The following is a 17,702-nucleotide window of genomic DNA, read 5'->3' as shown; positions in this document are numbered from 1 at the left end:
TCACCAGTTTTGGTCTTTTTTGTTTCAGTCACCCCTATTATGTCGATCTGGTACTTATCTAATTCCTCAGCTAGCTCCATTTCTTTGCCATTCAGGCTTCTTATGTTGATGGTACCGATCTTTAACTCTGGTGATGTTGAGTTGGGGTTTGTTTTCTGATTTGTTCCAGTAGCTGACTTTTCGCTGTTCGCCCTGGTTCCCTGGCGAAAACAACGGGGGCCTTGTTTAACCGGGCAGTGCCCCAGCCGGCATGAAATTTTGTCATGTCGTACCATCATTTTTTTTTATTTTGGTTTAACCAGTAAGAATACAATTCGGTTGGCTAAATCCCAAATTGCCAGCCCATCCTTGTTCGTTCAGTATACAAGTAGATACCCAACAGGGTGCACTACGAGAAGGTGAGGATTGGACATTAGGTCAGAAGCCCTGGTCGGTTCTCCGCATTCCTTTAAAGGGTATGTGGAGATCTCTCAGTTATTCAGCTTTGACCCTTAAGCATCCCCGTATTAAACTTGATATCAAAATTGGATATGTTAATCTCAGCTCTTTACTTTTTGCAGATAATGTTATATGCCTAAATAAATCCAGGACAAGTTTGCATGATTTTCTGACCAAGTTGCGTAACTGCTAATAAATTTGGTATGAAAATTTGCATTAAATAGACAAATGAAAATAGGCAGAATAATTGAAAACATCAACTGCATCCTGAACTGTAAACTGAACTTCCAGCTTTTCAAGTAACTTGTCAGTAGATTCCTTCTTTCTCCTTAACTGCTTACCCACACTCACATGACATTCTTGTGTTATAGGTCTTTTGACCTTTTGTATGTGGATAAATATAAAAAAAATATTAATTCTACATATGTAAAACAACGAAAATATTAGCAAATGAAATTAATTTCATTTGCTAATATTTTCAATCAAATTAATGATGTGTACCCCACCACTTTCAGGCTTGAAATCCTGATCTGTTATTCCTTACCTGGATGGATCTGTTGTTTCATTCTGGGTTTCTCCACGAATGCAGGTCACAAAGTTTCCAGCAATGGCGATCTTGGGCCAATCTTTTCCATTTGTCTTCCTATCACTCTAGGATCTTCCCATCTAGTTGGAGGTCTACCGAGTTTTCTCTTGGTTGATCTTGGATACCAGTTCGTGACATGGTAGGTCCACCTTTTGTTGTTGAGTCAAGATAATCTTTCTCAAAAAAAAAAATTTTTTTTTTCTTTCCCACGCCTTCAGGAGCATGCTCTTTATTGTTCTTAGAATTAGACTCACTACCCTCTGTAAGATTAATTTTAATCTCACAAGTTGCCAGCTTAATAGAAGGTGGTTTGTTTTCCTAATCCTATTAACAATTATTCTAGTCTTATAGGTCTTAAGCTTAGTCTGTTATAATTCATGCTGGACTTTTCCCAGTTTTGTTGCTTGGACGTTTCGTTTATTTTGATGTCTTGGATTTGTTCAGCCTCCTTCTGAGAATTGATTTTGGGCAACATCTGTATTACTAACTTTTTACTTATGAGCATAATCTCTTTTTGAAAGAACTCACATTTCAAATAATTCAGAGATAACTTTTCTTCATTCAGTCTAGAAAGAACCTTTAGTAAGGTTTTTCTATGTTATATTAGATTCTTAGAGTGTACTAGTAATTTGTTCTGGAAACAATTTACTCCTTCACTTACCAAGTCTGAAAGAACCAAATTTAAAAATGCCTGAGCTGACAGGGCTGAAATTAGAACCAGCTTAGTGAAGACTTTTGTTCCTGCTGAATTATTCACTACTTCTTCAACCTTGCATGGAGAAAATTCATTTGTTTCAGTTACCTGCTTGACTGGATTTGTACAGGGCATTTCTGTGAGATCCTCAGAGAATACATCAGGAAACAACTGGAATACAGACTCAAAGAAGGTATTGATTAATCTGTTTTCATCCACTGAATTTTCCAATTTTACGGCAACATCTACTAGGTCTTTTTTCAGTTTTATCAAGTCTTACCTTTATCTATCGTTTCTTTTCAAAAACTTTTCATTTCGGTTCATTAGAGATTCTGTAATGTGCAATCAGAGTACTCTTTTGGGTTCTATTCTACCCCACAAAGAGTAATTGTATCCTCCTAAAAGTTATAGGAAAACTGGCATTTCCTTACGAAATCCAAACCAAGATTTACCTGAACATTTGGATTTGAATTTTCAGGGAGAATAATCAACTCCTGAGAAACTGTCAAAAGGAAGCATGGAATTCTGAGTAATACATTCTTTTCTTTGATGTGCAAAATACAGTCTCAGATGCCTTTCAGTCTGATTGGATCCTTTAAATTAACAGTCATTAGGAATTAGGTTTCTGATTTTGCCATAGAGTGACCAAGACATTACTAAGACGTGCTCCTGTATCCAACAGAATCTCATTTGGCAAATTGTCGATCAGACCTTGTATGACTGTTAAGGGCCTTTCCTGTGAGTTGCAATTAAATCTGCTAGTTTGATTATTTGGTAAATTACTATCTACTAACACAATATTTTAGTCATATCATATTCCCTTTCTTTTCTTATTATCTAACCCAGGGGTCGGCAACCTTTTTGGAGTGAAGAGCCATTTTTAAAATTATATCTGTTAAAAAAAAAAATTAGGGAGCCGCATGTTTTTTTTTTACGGTAACATGTTATCATACTTGTAAAGCACAGGAGTGACATGTCACGTGAAATTATATGATATTTTAAAATATTAAATAATAAAACAAAGAATTCCTTCTCCTTACAAAAGCATATGTATAAAATCCAATAACATTGGATTTTAATTTTTTTAATTTAAAATATCTTCTTAGTGTGACTTTTGCTGTTGAACTTCTTCGGATAGTTTCTCAATATGCGGCGAAGACGTTGTAATTTTCATTTTCAAACATGACGAAAGACTCGTTGTTTAGTTGGTTTCTCAACTTACTTTTAATAAAATTCATATTAGAAAATATTTGCTCACACAAATATGTCAATCTGAAAATCGAAAGAAGTACAAATGCGTATGTTTTTAACTGAATGTAAGTGTCCTGTAAACAATTCCACGTTTCAAATACAATCTGATCTTGCTTTTTTTTAAAAACTTCTATTTCAGACCATTTGTATTGCAAGGGTAGATTTTTATCTTTCCAACTCCTCCAGGTCAGCTTTAAGATTTCTAAATTTTGAATTCCACAAATCCTTGGTTTTCAGGTCCTCTAACTGAAGTTGAAATGCAGCCTCATCAATTCCAGCAAAAGGTGAAAAATTTAATTCGGAAGGGTTAATTTCAAGTGGTTGCAAAAAAAATTACATAGTTGCCTTGTTCTTTCTAAACTCCTCAAATCTCGCATTAAATTCAGATCGCATATTTACCACAATTTCTTTGAAAAATGTTAAATTTATGGAATTATCAGCTTGTTCTTGTTGATATTTTTTGAACATAGAAAAATGTAATAATGTGCCTTTCTCTAAGTCAGTCACAAACAAATATAATTTTTGTTCAAACGAAATCACTTCTTCTAAATGCAAAACTGCTGTATTTCCCTTTCCTTGTAGTTTCTTATTTAGTGCGTTTAAATGGGAAGTCATATCCACTATAAAGTAGAATTTTTGTAACCAATGAGTATCTTCTAACTGTGCATATTCAAGGTCCTGGCAATGACAATCAAGGAAAAGAAGGAGTAGCCATAGTATTCAACACAAAATACGAGGCTAATCTTCTTGAATGGCAGTCAGTCTCAAGTAGAGTAATGTGGGCAAATATGAGAATGGGGAACTGGACAATGAGACTTATTTGTGCCTATGGTCCCACAGAAGGTTCTACTAAGGTAGAAGTGGAGGAATTTTTTGAGGCTTTAGAAAAAGCAACTGACACAATGAAAAAGGAAAAGTTGGTCCTTGTTGGGGATCTAAATAGTAGAGTAGGAAATGATTGTGAGACATACAAAAATATTTTGGGAAAATTTGGAGAAAAGAGCAAAGCTAATAATAATGGCAAATATCTGTTGGATTTCTGCTCAGGACATGGACTGGTTATTACTAACACCATGTTCCAACATAAAAATGTGCACAAATTCACATGGAGAGAAGAGGCAAGGAATAAGAAAAGTCTCATTGACTATGTTATTGTTGATAGTGATGTTTTCTCCCTGGTGCATAACACCAGAGTGTACAGAGGATTTGAAATTGGAAGTGATCACTATTTAGTCTTGAGCAGGATAAAATTGAATTTCATATTGAAAAGAATAACATGTAAGAAAGTTTTAAAGCGAATAAAAGTTGAGCAGCTCTCAGATGTGAACTGTAGACTAAAATACAGAAATATTATTGAAAAGAAAATGAAAGAGTTTGAGAACAGGAATCAAACCTTGGAGATTCAGTGGCAAACTCTGAAGGAAACATTGATTAATTCTGCCAGAGAGGCATGTGGTGAGGTTGTGTGCAAGGATAAAAAGATCAGAACTCCCTGGTGGACACAGGAAGTTAAAGAGGCAGTGAAGGAAAAGAAGAAAGCATATCAAAAGTTCCTGGCAAATAAGTCAGCTTTTACTCTTACAGAATACAGAGACAAATGTAAGAAAGCTAACCAGTGTGTAAAACTAGCTAAACAAAAGTCATGGGAGGACTTTGGCAAGAATATAGAAAATAAATATCAAGAAGTTGGCAAAATATTCTGGAGGTTGTTGAAGAAGCTTAGGAATGGAGGAAAGAGTGCTGTAAAAGGAGTTAGAGGTGATAAAGGTGACATGAAAATGGGAGAAAAAGATATCCTTGAAGTATGGAGTAATTACTTTGAAAAACTGCTAAATGAAACAAGTAGTGATGACAGCACAGTGATAAAAAACACTGACCAGGCATGCAGTCAGGAATACATATCCATACTTGAAGTAGAAAAAGCCATCAAAAGCTTGAAATGTGGAAAGGCAGCAGGAGTTGATAATATTCGACCAGAAATGCTGAAGTGTGGTGGTATAAGAGTCTTACAGTGGCTGCAGTGCATAGTTCAGAAAGCCTGGACAGAGGGACAAATTCCCGATGATTGGAGTAGAGCTCTCATAGTACCGATATATAAAAAGGGAAATAAAACTGAATGTGAGAATTACAGAGGTATTTCCCTACTGAGTGTTCCTGGCAAGATCTATGCAAGTATACTTGAGAAACGGTTGAGAAGAATTGTGGAAGAAAAGCTTGGTGAAGAACAAGCTGGATTCAGGCCAAATAGAGGCTGTCAGGATCAGATCTTCACTTTACGACAAATAGTCGAGAAAGCATGGGAATATAACAAAGATCTGTATTTAAGTTTTGTTGATTTGGAAAAGGCATATGACAAGGTGCCAAGAGAGAAGCTATTCAATAAGCTGCAGTTATATGGTGTCGATGGGGCATTATATCAAGCAATACTTAGTCTTTATTTGAGTTGTGAGTCAGCAGTTAGAATTGAAGGAAGTACAGGAAGATGGTTTAATGTTAAATCTGGTGTGAGACAAGGATGTACATTATCCCCTCTGTTATTCATTATCTATATGGATCACATTATGAAGGAATGTGGTATTAAACCTGATATCAAAATTGGAGATGTTAATGTCAGCTCTTTGCTTTATGCGGATGATGTTATACTTCTAAATAAATCCGCTACAAGTCTGCAAGATTCTCTGACTAAATTGAATAGCTGTTGTAATAGATATGGTATGAAGGTCAGCAATAAAAAGACAAAGACAATGAAAATAGGCAGAATCATTGAAAAAATCAACTGTGTTGTGAATGGAGAACCTGTGGAACAAGTAAAACATTTCAGCTACTTAGGCACAATTTTTACTGAAGATGGTAAACTAAATATAGAAATAGACAACAGAATCAGCAAAGCTGGTATCATGGGAAGTCAATTGAATAAATTCATATGGAGTAAGAAAGAAATTAGTCGGAACACTAAATTAGCTGTATACAAGACTGTGTTCAAACCAATTTTAACTTATGGATCTGAGAGCTGGGTCAGAAGTAAAACACTTGACCAAAGACTAGAGACCGCAGATATGAGAGTCCTGAGAAAGATTAGAGGCGTGAACAGATGGCTTCAATGGCAATATCATATTAAAAATGAGGATATTAGGAAAGAACTTGACATTGTCAGCATCCAGGAATGCGTTAGCAGAGCTAATCTCAGATGGTATGGTCACTTAAATAGAATGGGAGAGGAAAGATTAGCAAAACAAGTGTTCTCTGCCAGGTTGGCAGGAAAACGACCCAGAGGAAGACCAAGATATAGGTGGATTGATATGGTACAAAGTGCCTTAGACGATAGAAATATAAGATCTGATAATGTGGGAGTCTTGACAAGTAACAGACTGAGTTGGAGGAAAATTGTAGATAGGAAGTTAGTAATGATGTAATTTTTTCATGTAGTACTGTCATATCCTGTACACCCCTTGAGGGTACATGGCAGGAATTTGATGATGATGAAGTTAGAATATTAAAATTCATTTTATCATTGTCTAACAGAGCAAACACCCTATAAGAAACATAAAAATATGTATTATTAGCAGTATATACTCTATGCTTAATAAACCTTGCTATTCTTTAATCAAATTTGTCTCTTTATGGAATTTGATGCACCACTTGTAAAAAATAGTTACGAATCTGGGCGGGAGATTTATAGAATATAATTTACGGTCACGATTGCATATCTTGTGTTATCTTTGTTCAACTTCTTGATTAACATTCTAATTAATCTAAAGGTCCTAAGTGGTGCAGCAGAAAAAAAAAAATTTTTTTTTTTGACTTAACAAGAAGTTGGTAACAAAGAGTTTGCCACAGGTTTTGGCTCGAACTTTGGGCTATTCCTTTGTGACCCAGAGATACCATGTGCCACACATAGGCAAAGCTTTAAGGAAACTCATAAAATATATAATTTAAAGGAAATGGGACACAACATATGTTCTCACACTCTATAGTCTTACAAGTTTATTTGTTTTACGACTGCGCCAGTTAGACTATGTATTGAGTGCGAGATTATAAGATTTTAAACTAAAAACAAAGCAGATGTTGTTGGCATTCCCCACTTATGTTGATCTTTACCTTTAATTAGTTGTGACTTGATTATTGATCACTTAACTTTTATCTTATGCAGTTTCGAAATTTTCAGGATAGTGCATTGACAGAATCAGTCCAATTTAATTAAATGGTTAACAAACCATTTAATTAAAACAAAAGGGATATTTACACAGTCTTATCCACATTAACACACACACACACAGTTGCATTACAACTGTTTGTGTGCGTCTTTGTCAATTTCATTTCTTCCTGATTCAGACGTAGTTTCTATGTTTCTTCCCTTAAAGTTAAATCACAATCTAGAAGATCCTGCTAGTCATGCATACACAAACTGGAAATAAGGCATTCCTTATATAAGTATTACAATTCTCGTTCAGAACTTCCTTTTTCTTGAATCTTTTGTTCACATGAAAGTGCTTTTTTTTTTTTTTTTTTTTTTTTTGTCCTTTCCTTCTGCTAGCTCGTTCTTGATTTCCTGCCAGATTTATTCTTTGTCCGAGTCATGGATTATTAGATGCCCTTTAGAATTCTTAATATGGCGGCAATATGCAGCTCTTTCTTAGCAAGATGACCTGACGATTGACGCTACAATTTCCATAGTGGTGAACCTGGGTAAGTGATGATTGAGAATCCTAAGACGTATACACTCCTCTTTCGAATACCAACAACAGTCCTCACATGCCGGCAGACCTAGGTAAAAGAAGATTGAGAAACCTAAGGCTTACGATTCTTCTCTTTCTATTACCGACAACAGACCTCACTTGGTGGCAGACCCAGGTAAATGAAGATTGAGAAACCTAAGACAATGTCCTTCTCAGCATCTCACCTCATAAAGGCTTGGACTTCCATTGTACACATGAATGCGTCTCTTGAAACTTTCTCAATAAGTTACATAGTAACATATCATGAGAGATTTTACAACAGCACATATTCTTTTGTGAAACTTGTTTTACATAACGTAACACACGCACACACATGCATGTGTGTATGTATGTACTGAATCATGGTGTAAAATGTATTATTGTAGGTCGCAGTCAAAAAAAATTTTTTTAAAAACACTGTCATGGTGGATATGCCTGCAATCATGACAGCTTTGTATAAAATAAACTTGCATTATATTGTTCATGGTTTTCCTTGATGGCAGTTTAGAAATAATAAAAAATATTTTTGCAATTTTAGGTGTTCTATTATATGGACCACCTGGTACAGGGAAAACTCTTATGGCAAGGGCATGTGCTGCACAGACTAAATCAACCTTTTTAAAATTAGCTGGCCCACAGCTAGTGCAGATGTTTATTGGTGATGGTGCTAAGCTTGTTCGAGATGCCTTTGCTTTGGCTAAAGAGAAAGCTCCAGCTATAATCTTTATTGACGAATTGGATGCTATTGGTAAGTATTATAAATAGATAATTGTATTACTTTAGAATTCAATTGTAATCATAGTGATGTGGATTAAACTGAGTTTTTTATCCACCCCATATTTTAATAGATTTGGCAATCTCCATAGAATCAACACAGTACCATCATTGTGTCAAGCAATAAAGAAGAATTGGAGTTGTTGGCAGAGAAATTTCAGAAATGCCATAATTGCTGTTTCTGCAACAAAGATCAGAATAGACAAAGCTCTTCTGCATATATCAAATGAATTATTCTTCTACATATTATTAATATTACATGACACCTCCAGGAGGCCAAAGGATCATCGAGAGAGGGCACCTACTCTACAACTCTCCATCTCTACCACTCAATCCACCAACTAGAACGAACTGCAGCTACCATCATCATCTACCCCAACACCACTAGTATTTTCACAGACAATCACAAACATCCATGCCCATTGCAGGATTCGAACCCACAGCCTTTTGGCTGGAGAGCAGATACGCTAACCACTCGGCCAACCAGGCTAGCTACATATATCAAATGAATTATTGAATCAATAACTATAGTGTTTAACCCTAAACATAAGGAGAAATTTCTTGGATGAAAAGCAGTTTCAAATTAAACTGCTAGATAGTATAACCTTGCATAAATGATCCCATTGAAGGTTTGGGAATTAGTAATTAGAGGATAGTTAAGACCACAAATAATTAAAGTTGATCGCATAGTTTAAATGTATTAGTGAACTCAAAATCTCAGTGTTCTGTTGACATTTGGAATTACTGAATCTAATTTGGAATATACATAATTACAAGATATATAAGGAATAAGGTAAACTTTCCAGTTTCTTACACACCACCAGTGACAAACATTCTGCTCTATCTTGTGTGTATCAGCTACTGTGTTAGTGTAACTTTTCTTATTTTTATTCGATAGGTTGCTCATTTGAGAAGAGGATTACTGAACGCTAAGACTACAATGATGTGGTAAATTGTCAAAGTCCACAATCTAGTTTAACATGGTACATTAGATGAACACCATTGTAATGAAATGGTTTCAATTGAAATCAAATATAACTTGAAAATGTTGTTATTCAATTAACTTTATAATTTGTCACCAATAATTACAAAGAGTGAAGGGACACAAGTGAATTTATATATGGTTCTGCTAATCCTTTGTTTTCTGATGTTAAGAGAGATGGGTCAGTCTCTTTTTTTCCTCTAAATTTGCTAGTGAACATCTACTGTATGAATCTTTTAAACATGTACTCCTTTAGAAAAAGGAGTATGCCAAGCTCATCAATAAAAACAGCTTTAGGCATGAAATGCTTGTGTTAGGAGAGTTTTTAGGCTGCCATAACTTGAACTGAAACAATCAATTTTCCATGTCAAAGTGTTGGAAATTCTGATTTCAACTAGCATAACTAAAGTTTATTTTTTAGTTCACATTTTTATGCATTTTACACATGAATTTATTATTTTAGCTAATGCGAAAGAATCATAATAGTAAATCATGTCATCTCTAATATTCAGCACTTGCCTTGAACAGTTAGTTGAGTTTTGTATATTCTTACCTTGTTATAAACTAGCTATTTAGTTTTGATATTGCTATGGATGTAATGAGTTATTCATTCTGAAATAATATACATTTTGAGATTAAGGATAAACAGTTTTTTGTGTATAATATGTCTGGACCATAAGCGTCTTTAAAAATACAAAATGGACTCAAACATCCATACTGCAATAAAATTCAAATCTACTACCTGTAGGAGATTTGAATTTTCCTGTTTGAAAGCAGAGATATTATCCATAATGTCAACCTGGCTGGTATCGTATTGATTAGGTAATGATCATTATCAGACCTGTCAATGTGAGATGGTAGTTAAATTAACACGTTAAAAATAAATTAGCACAATAAACAACAAAACTGTATATGGTTAGTCCAGATTTGTTTATAGTGTGTTAATTTATTTTTCACTTTGGAATCTGAGATTCAGGTCATTGACATTTTCAAAAATGCCTATGAACAAATTGGCCTAGGTGTAAACATCAAGCAGACACAGCTGCCTCACCAGACTTCACCAGTTAATTCATTGCAACTGCCTATCATTCAGATAGTCATCCTTGAAAATAAATTGGTTACCCTATCTCAAGATGCTGATCAGGAAATCCAGCATCATTTAAAATGCCAGCATAGCCTTTGGACATTTTAGAAAATGAGCATTTGATTGGGACATCCATGCATCAGCTCTTGACCATTGTCATTCCAACTATGTTATATGGTTATGAAATATGGACTACTATCTACTGCAGGCACTTGAAAAACTTACGACTAATATCCTGTCTTTTATAAATCCATTAAAATGCAGTGTTTTAATTGATCTGACTGCACGAAAATCGAGGCATTGAACATTTATATGCCTGATACCCACCTTCCAAAACAGAACACTTATGCTTGGAATTTAAGGAAGACAAAAGAAGTACTTCAAGATGAATAAATGCAACATTGACATGAAAAACTAAGGTGGTCTTGTTCTAGATCAGTAAAAATGGAGAAAGTGTCTACAAGGATTGCAGTTTTATTTGAAACTGTATGGTTTGTCACAGAGACTGAAAAGAGACAGATAAGAAAAGATCACTTGGGTAAATGCCCCTCAACCATCAATTTATGCCTTCTAGAAATGCATCATCACTGTGGAAAATGTATTGATTAAACATGCCAAATATGGATGGTTATCAGCATCACTTCAGCAAACAGTCATGCTTGTTTGTAACTGATTCCCAGGATGATTTTTCACTTTCAAGCAGTTCTAAGATATAGTGATCTCTGGGCATAGCATAGGTGTAAGATAACTTGTAGGATCTGTATATTTTCTACTTTCTATTTTTTTTTTTTCTGCTTTTAAGAAGTAGAAAAAAAAGAATCATTATTTTTGATTCTTTGTTATAATGATGGGCTTCTAGAAGTAAAAGTCATCAACCAGATCAGCATGAACATACTAGTTTTGTCTGTCGTTGGGATGGTGACCAGTTTATAAATACTGAATGCTGCTTGCAGGTAGTGTCTTATGCTCACACACAGTAATAATGTATTATATGTCCTGAAACCTTGTATGTTTAGAGTTGCTATTTAAAAAAAAAGGAGGGTATTATTATTAACATCTGACCTCCATAGATTCAGAGACTCATTGTGAGAGATGTACACTATCACACACAAAGCTCATCCAACTGTGCCTTAAACTGATTCAGTGTGTCTACATTCACAACACACTCAGACCATTCATTCCACTCTCCATGCAAAGAACCTGCCCTTCACTCCTCTGCTCACACCTTTATACGTTTCCAGTGATGGCCTCTTGTTCTATCTCCCCCCCCCCCAATTCTATGAAAAAATTTCCATGTCAACCTGATAGCATTATACATGTCCACAAGGAGATGTGCTTTACATTATGGGATACCAAGGCAAGTGATGTGAAGTCATACCACCTTTACCACGAGTAGCCCAGTCCTGAAAATACTTCGGGTGCAAACTTTGTTTGCTTACAGTTGGATAAAGGATTAAACCAAGTATATAATTTCTTGGTATCTTTAATTTATAGCATAACCAAGTGGAAAAACTTACAACAACTAACTATCTCTAATCCAGAGTATTATAATAATTAGGTGTGGCACCTTTTGGCAACTCATATAAAAATATGACTTCTGCATTACTTCAACCTTGGTATCACCTCTGGGTCTGGCTCCCACTGATGAGACCTCAATAAAAGTCAAAGCCAGTCTGGGTAGTTACCCCTCCCATAATGCATAGCATTATACATATCCACAAGGAGATGTGCTTTGCATTATGGGATACTAAGGCAAGTGATGTGAAGTCATGCCACCTTTACCATTAGTTGCCACAGTCTTGAAAATACTTCAAGTGCAAACTTTGCTTACACTTGGATAAAGGATTAAACCAAGTACAGTGGAACCTCGGTTGTCGAACGACTCTCATCTCAAGCACAAATTGGTTCCCGAATATATTTTCCGAACAAAAAAACTCACCGTTTCTGAACAGAATCTCAGTTCCCAAACACAGACAAACCGGCAACTACGGGCTGAGATGTAAGGCAGGATAGCGTCAGTTACGCCGCAGACACCTGCTCGAATTTGCAGTGCATTTTCTCGATTTTCTTTGTGTTTTTTTGTTTTTTTTTCATAAATTACAACTCTCCTTATAGTTAAAGTGAAGTTAAATTTTCGTCTATATTTTATCTATTTATTGTGTTTATTCTTTTTGTGTAAGATTTTATGCATTTTCATTGTTTTTATATATGATTTTATGCATGAAATACTGTTATAAAGGTTTAAATGAGCAGTCATCTGGGGTTTGGGAATGGATTAATCCATTTTACATTAATTCTTATGGGAAAATGGTTTCAGTTTTCAAAGAAATCTGTTCCCGAACAGCCTTTAGGATTGAATTATGTTTGACAACTGAGGTTCCACTGTATATAATTTTTTGGTATCTTTAAGATAACAACTCCTGAACATATCATATCTTTCCTCCTCCTCTTCATGAGGTGTTGCAATTTACATACTTTCAATCTGTTTTCATACTCCACATTCCAAAGACCTGACCACCTTTGTGAATCCTTTCTGGACCCTTTCTAACATATTCTCATCATTATGAAAATCCAGTGACCAAATCTTTGCACAACAATCCATATGAGGCCTGGTCAAGGCCTTATACAATGGCATCATCACCTCTTTATTGCTGCATGTCATGGTCCTCTGCATCATTGCCGTTATCCGACACGTCTTCACAGCTTGTGCCATGTGGCCCCTGAATTTCAGGTCCTTGTCCACCACCACCACGCCCAGATCTCTCATTGCCTCTACCTCATTTCAAGTTTCCCTACCAAGTGTATACTTTGCATACCATTGTTGCTTACCAAATTTCAAAACCTTATGTATTGCAACATTGAACTGAGTTCCACTTACCTGCCCATTCATGCAATCTATTCAAGTCCTCCTATAAAGCCATATCATCTGCTGCATAATCATCAGTTAAACCCATTCCTTTCTTCAAAATGTTTTCATTAATATACACATTGAGCAATAATGATCCCAAAACTGACACCTGTGTCACACCTTCCTCTTTCAGGATACTGCACCCCCATATACAACTTTCTGATACCCGACACCCAGTCACTGATCCAACTCAAGTCTGTTATCCAATGCCATCCATTTCAATTTATTTAACAACTTATCATGTGGAAGTCTATCAAAGACTTTTGAATGTTTGAAAGTTTACCACTGTATATGCATCTCCCTTGTCCAAGACATTTGTCACCTTGTTATAGTACACAAGTAAGTTAGTAAAACATGATCTTCCTTTAACAAACCCATGCTGACAACGCAGAATACTGCTGTTATCAACCCATTTCTGTATCCTACTTCTCACCAATCTCTCTAGTACCTTCACCACAACGCCAGATGTATAGATTGACCTATGATTTGTAGCCACAGCCTTATGCAGTGTAACCATTTTACCTCCTTTCCACTCTCTTGGAAGCTGTGCTGTTGTAAGATATTAAATAGGCATGCCAGTGCTACTGCCAATTCCCTGGAACATTTCCTTAAGACACATGGTGATCTGTCATCATATTCTATCGCCTTATTGACATCAAATTTATTTATTTCCTCATATACCTCCTGCCCACTCACAATTAAGACATCCTCTCCTATGTCCTCTACACTTAAGTTTCTCATGATTTCACCCTGACGAGAATGAAACACCCTTATAATTTGATCACTGAATACCTCAACAATGTCTTCTGTAGTAGTTTCCATTCTACCATTTTGATCTGTTGATATTTTCTTCTTCTTCCTCCTCCTTTTTCCCTCTTTTACCTTGCAGTGTCGAGGGTTTTCTATTCATTTAATCGCAACTGAACACAAGGATAAGGTGGTTAGCCCTGTGCCTCCTGGTGTATCCTATGTCTGTAGAAGCATTGAGTTCTCAGGCTGGTTTACCTGCTTACAGGATGAAAAACCCCAGATAAACTGAGGAGAAAAACCCTGCAGTCCACACCCAAGGTCGGATAACTTGACTATGTCTAAGAAAGATCCTAAGCTCCTCATGTCAGTGATGGGAATCGAACCCAGGACACTCCTTTCCCAGGCATATGGTTGCGAAGCGCACAGCCACTCGGCTAACTGCACAGACAGAACCTGTTAATATCATCTTACCATAATCTTTCTTTCTTCTACTTGCTGCATATCTAAAAAACTAGGGTTTTTAATTTCTGCTCATACTACACTTTTGTTGTCATTACTGAGTCATTCTCCTGGCTTGGTCTTTATTTAACTGATTATTACTATTATTCATCTTGTACTGCCTCCAAAGTGCCTTCTGCTTCCAGATTTAATGCTCATTCATTCATTCATTTTACACCTACATTATTCAGCCTTTTAACCTTCAGAATACATTCACACATTGATGCTATTATGTATTTCTTTGTCAGTTTGCAAGCAGTATTTATTTATTCAACATACCAAAATTCAGAAACAAGTGTTGGTTATAGGAAGAGGGGTGGAGAATCAACCGTTTTGCTTGGTTTAAGACTCAAAAGAGGCATAAAAAATTATAATAAAAAATAAACAGCAATCATGCCAGTGATAATAATAATAAGTACCCTCCAGAGTGCACAGGTTTTCCTTAAATAGAAAAAGATAATGTAGCCATTTGGAAGAAATATTACACATCTAGGAAGGATAGACAGTTTTTTGTTGTAATTTTGATTTTAAGTTTGTTTTTGTAATATTAAGTATTATTACAGCAAATTTAACAGATGAAAATTACATTGTGGGGGGGGGGAGAAAGAATTAAAGTGCACTGAAAACTTTATGGTGTATATTACTTTAGTGTAACACTAATCTAACTGATAAGCTTAGGTGTTGATGGTTATTCATGACTTATTTTTCACAGTATTAACAACACCACAAACACTTTTTTCAACAAAGATGTTTTATTAACGCTGATTTTCAACTCAGCATCATCAGAGCACAACACGCATGTAAAACGCGACAGTGAGTGAGTGAAACAATATAATTGCAAAAGACAAAAGATCTCAAGTCCTATTTTTGGCACCCTCTAACGGGGAAAAAAAAAAAAAAAAAAAAAAAAGTTGAGTTGAAAATCAGCGAAATATTAGCGTTAATAAAACATCTTTGTTGAAAAAAGTGTTTGTGGTGTTGTTAATACCGTGAAAAATAAGTCATGAATTAGTGTAACACTATAATCCTCTGTTCATATTTGGATAAATAACTGTTTTTCAAATGCAAGAGATTTATAGAATCAGCCTAATCAAACTTGCTTGATGTAGAAAATCCTTACAGAATTCTTAGATGAGATTCAGTTTGAAGCTATATATTGTGAGAAGGCAGTTTGTTTAATGCTCATAAAATAGGTGACTTATGCATTTTATTGTATTTTTCTTAGAAAAATTTGTTTTATAGGATATTACTGCAGATTTTTTGTAGTTGTTGAGATATTACTATATTAAAGTAGCTAGTGCCATAGCAACAGAAATACTGCCAATGTAAATAGTGAAGTTAAGAACAGGATGGCTAGTTCGACTAAAGAGAAACATGAGGATATTAAAGATGAATTAATTTTGAACTCTCAAGATTAAAACAAGTTATTAGATAAACAATGCAAAAATTACAAAAAGTCAGGAAGTGTTTCAAGGAGCATAGGAAGAAGAAGAAAGTTAAACAGCAAAAACAGAGATAGTACACTGAAGCAGATATAATATTAAGTAATGATAATCAGCTAAGTAAAGTGGAATATAAAAAAGGATGTTATATGCCATGTTGATTCTATTATAAAATATGTCATTGATAACTGTGTTACTCCTTTGAGTTTTCTGAGCACAATAATCAAAAGATAATAGGTGTAGTTAAAAGATAGAAAATTAAAAATGATGGTAGTTCTTGTAGGAACAAGCAATTTAACTATTGGTAAACACAGTATAAGAGAAGATTGCTGGAAGAATTGATAGTGAAGAATGAGAAAGCATAAATCATTAGTATTGTAACGAAAGCTGTCTTCTGCATTATTGTAATATCTTCTTTTATTCTTTATTACTAATTAGCAGTGCACGCTTTTTCCTCTCATAACCTTTCTCACTTACTCTACTGCATATTATGTTTATCCACCTTCCGTATTTACTAATCGTATGCCTATGAACACTGGAAAATTTATTTGTTAAACTGCACCATCTAATATATCAATATTCGGCATAAAACTCAATAAAATGTCTGGTAGATCTTTCTCTCTCTTACTAATGTAAATTTTTTCAACAAAGTTTACATAAACTGTCATGGTTCTTAAGTAATTAAACTGCGCTTTTAATGCCTTAGTTGTTTCCCACTCACAAGTCTGATTATTTTTAGAAACAGTGCATTGTAAGATAAAGGATCAGGCAACACTCTTTTAAAAATAATTAAAGCACATTTATTTACATTAATAAAAAAAGATACATGAATCAAACAACAGGGAGATTGCTTTCTCTACTCATCTAAAAAAATCTTTAGCATAAAATTATAACCCTTTTACTTCAACACTGAATAATCTCTTTAATTCAAAAACTTATTTATTCTCTGCTTACAAATTCAGCTTATTAAACTTCAAGTTTACTCGCAAAGAGGTTAGCTAACTCTCTGCTAAGTTATTTTTACAAATTTGATATCAACTTCTAGCATGCCAATTGACTCTCTTATGGACACTTCTTATTACTATTAAACTAATTCTTAACAGTCCATATATAACATATCTCCTAGATTATAAGAAAAAATGTACAAAAATGATGGAACTTATAGAGGCTGTATCACACATTCAGTCAAGAGTCTTACACTAAAGTCTTTCTGGAATTTCTTTCATCTCAGATCTTAAGCTTCCTTCAGGAGTGTCTTGCTTCAGCGAAATCACGTCAGGATATTGGCTGGCTTTTAGGCTGCAATCTGCGGTACTTGAATAGCACATGCAAGAGGTTTCAGCATACGGGCAAATTCTCCTCTGGATCCTACTTCAGGAACTTCTGCTTCTGACTGGCTCTGGCTCTCTTGGCACTTGGATATCGTCTCTCCTTTGTCGGTAACTGGACCTGGACACTCTTCTCTCGGCAACTGGAGCCTTGCCTCTCCGCCTCCACTGCTCTGGTTCCGACTGTGCTCTGTTGTGGTTCTGATTGCCTCTTCTCTGCCAACAACTGGAAGCCTCTTATGGCCGGCTCAG

At 35.2% G+C, this 17,702-nt stretch overlaps 1 protein-coding gene across 1 annotated transcript in view; it reads left to right on the top strand.

Annotated features, from left to right (window-relative positions):
* Rpt5 (26S proteasome regulatory subunit Rpt5) overlaps window positions 1-17,702 on the top strand; it is a 137,489-nt gene that overhangs the window by 80,478 nt on the left and 39,309 nt on the right. The window contains exon 9 of the mRNA XM_090414090.1: window positions 8,223-8,432. Within this exon, the coding sequence (XP_090270216.1) occupies window positions 8,223-8,432 (210 nt within the window). The remainder of the gene's footprint in view (window positions 1-8,222; window positions 8,433-17,702) is intronic.

Source organism: Typopeltis vanoorti, chromosome 24 (assembly GCF_054136105.1).
Source record: "Typopeltis vanoorti isolate ZY-2024b chromosome 24, IOZ_Tvanoo_1.0, whole genome shotgun sequence".
NCBI classification, from domain to species: Eukaryota; Metazoa; Arthropoda; class Arachnida; order Uropygi; family Thelyphonidae; genus Typopeltis; species Typopeltis vanoorti.
Note: the sequence above shows the minus strand (reverse complement) of the source record. Positions and strands in the feature narration are given on the sequence as shown.